A 1,975-nucleotide genomic window follows, 5' to 3' on the forward strand; every position below is an offset into this window, starting at 1 on the left:
CTTTCCCTTTGAACTAATGAAATAAACAAACTGAGCTCCTGCGATTTCTTTTACTCTTATAATAACCAACTTGACCGCTGCCCTTGGGGTTTCTTCACACTAGATTCCAAAAGTATAATCAGCATTCCCTCAAACATCTGCCGAACCCCTGCTCTGGGTCCCAAAACGGGTGCTCGGGAGAACACAGGGATCCAAGCCACGAGCACGTGTGGTCTCTGCCTTCATGGAGTTTAGGGTCCGGAGGGGACACAGGGATGCTAATCAAATAGTCGTACTAATCGGTGTATAATTATAAACGATGAGAAAACCTGTGAAGGAAAAGTTCACAGGCACGGTTAGGAGAGCAGAGAACAGCAGACTAGACTAACCTGCCCAGAAAGGGCCGTTTGAGATGCTAGTTAATTAAGTGAAGGGTGACAGGGGTCCTAAGAACACTAGGCAGAGAAATAACACGTGCAAGAGTCCTGGGGTAGAATGTACTTTCAGCCAGGGACGCCGAAGCACAGAGGGCAGGGGGAGAATGGCAAAAGGTGAGGCTCTACAGAGGCAGGGGCCAGGATACACAAGTCCTGTAGACCATGCTAGGGGTACTGGTCTTAATTACAAGAGCGCTGGGAAACCACGGAAAGCTTTTAAACAGGGAGAAATATAAATGGGGCCATTATACTACATAGACCAATGCCAACTGCAGAGAATGAGGAAGAAAGGGCAAGAATGGATACAAAAAGACCATTTGGAAGCAATCCTTGGAGGGAAGGTGGCAGCCTTGAGTTGTGGGGTGTGGAGCTAGCGAGAAATGGAAAGCCTGAGCGATACTTAGGATGGTAAACTGACAGGAGGGGTGAGGAAAGAAGGAAGCACTAGGCTGTGGGTGGACAGTGGTACCACCTGCTGACGGTGGGCCAACAAAGGAAGAACTCTAGAGGAAACCATCAGATCGATTGCAGAAATGACAAGTTTGAAGTGCCTGAAGCATCCACGTGGAGGTATCTGCCTAGTTGGCTATCTGATAAATGGACATGGAGCACAAAACGCCCTCCTTGTTAATAAAAACGGAGTCATCGCATGGGCGTGAATGAGGTTGCCTAGGAAAAAAACAGGCAGTCGAAGCAGGAGAGAAGGCTCTAAGACAACCCTTGAGGACCCACTTACAAAGGGGCTGAGCCCAGGAGGAACAGCCCCCGAGGCGGGGGGCGGGGGGAAAGACCAGGCAGACACACTGGCACAGAAGCCAAGCAAAGAAAGTGCTTCCAGAAATAGGCTGAGAGGTTGGCAAAGGTCTGAAACAAATTATAGGCATTTATAGAAATGGAAACCAAAGCCACCGAAGTGAAACGACTAATGGGAATGAGTCTAGGCTGTAAGTCTACCTCGTTAAAACTGTTCTCACAAGCAACAGGAAGATATTTAACTTAAAAAAAAAAAAAAATTTAAACATCACGTTGAATCTCTTCTTTTTACAGATGAAGACACGTTACAGAGCAGGAGTGACCCGATCACGGTCCCCAGGCTGAGAGGTAACAGAGCCAGGAGGTGACGGCAACTCTGCTCACCGCTCCGGGCCCTTCTCCACCTCCCCTCATGCTGTGCTGCCTTTGCGTACCCTGTGGCAGGCCTGACTCTTGCACACTCAGTGTGATGGCTTCTTTCACTGACACGCGCATGAAGACAAACCCTACTACCCAAAACCAAAATTCGCTGAGCTAAGTAGGAACACTCTTGTTTTTCAGACTCACCTCTTTGATTGTGCTGTTTCTTCCCCTCCATGAAAACCACCATCTTCCTCCCTTTCTGGGCATCTTATCCCTCATGATAGATTCCACCGTGGCCTGTTTTAAATGGATGGTAACATAAATAATGGAACCAAAAAAAGATCAACTTAGCACATTCAAACCAAAAGACACACACATGCAAATTAAAGTAAGATTTAAAAAAAAAAAAAAAAAAAAAAAAAAAAAAAAAAAAAAAAAAAAAA

General features: G+C 46.4%; 1 protein-coding gene across 2 annotated transcripts in view; it reads right to left on the reverse strand.

Moving 5' to 3' along the window:
* The window catches only part of LPIN1 (lipin 1), a 129,595-nt gene that overhangs the window by 28,337 nt on the left and 99,283 nt on the right, over positions 1 to 1,975 (reverse strand). For both annotated transcript variants that reach the window (XM_007456904.1, XM_007456905.1), the window contains one exon: positions 1,737 to 1,829. In XM_007456904.1, coding sequence (XP_007456966.1) covers positions 1,737 to 1,829 — 93 coding nt within the window. The remainder of the gene's footprint in view (positions 1 to 1,736; positions 1,830 to 1,975) is intronic.

The sequence above is a fragment of the Lipotes vexillifer genome, unplaced genomic scaffold (genome assembly GCF_000442215.2).
Source record: "Lipotes vexillifer unplaced genomic scaffold, Lipotes_vexillifer_v1.1 scaffold390, whole genome shotgun sequence".
Classification (NCBI taxonomy): Eukaryota; Metazoa; Chordata; class Mammalia; order Artiodactyla; family Lipotidae; genus Lipotes; species Lipotes vexillifer.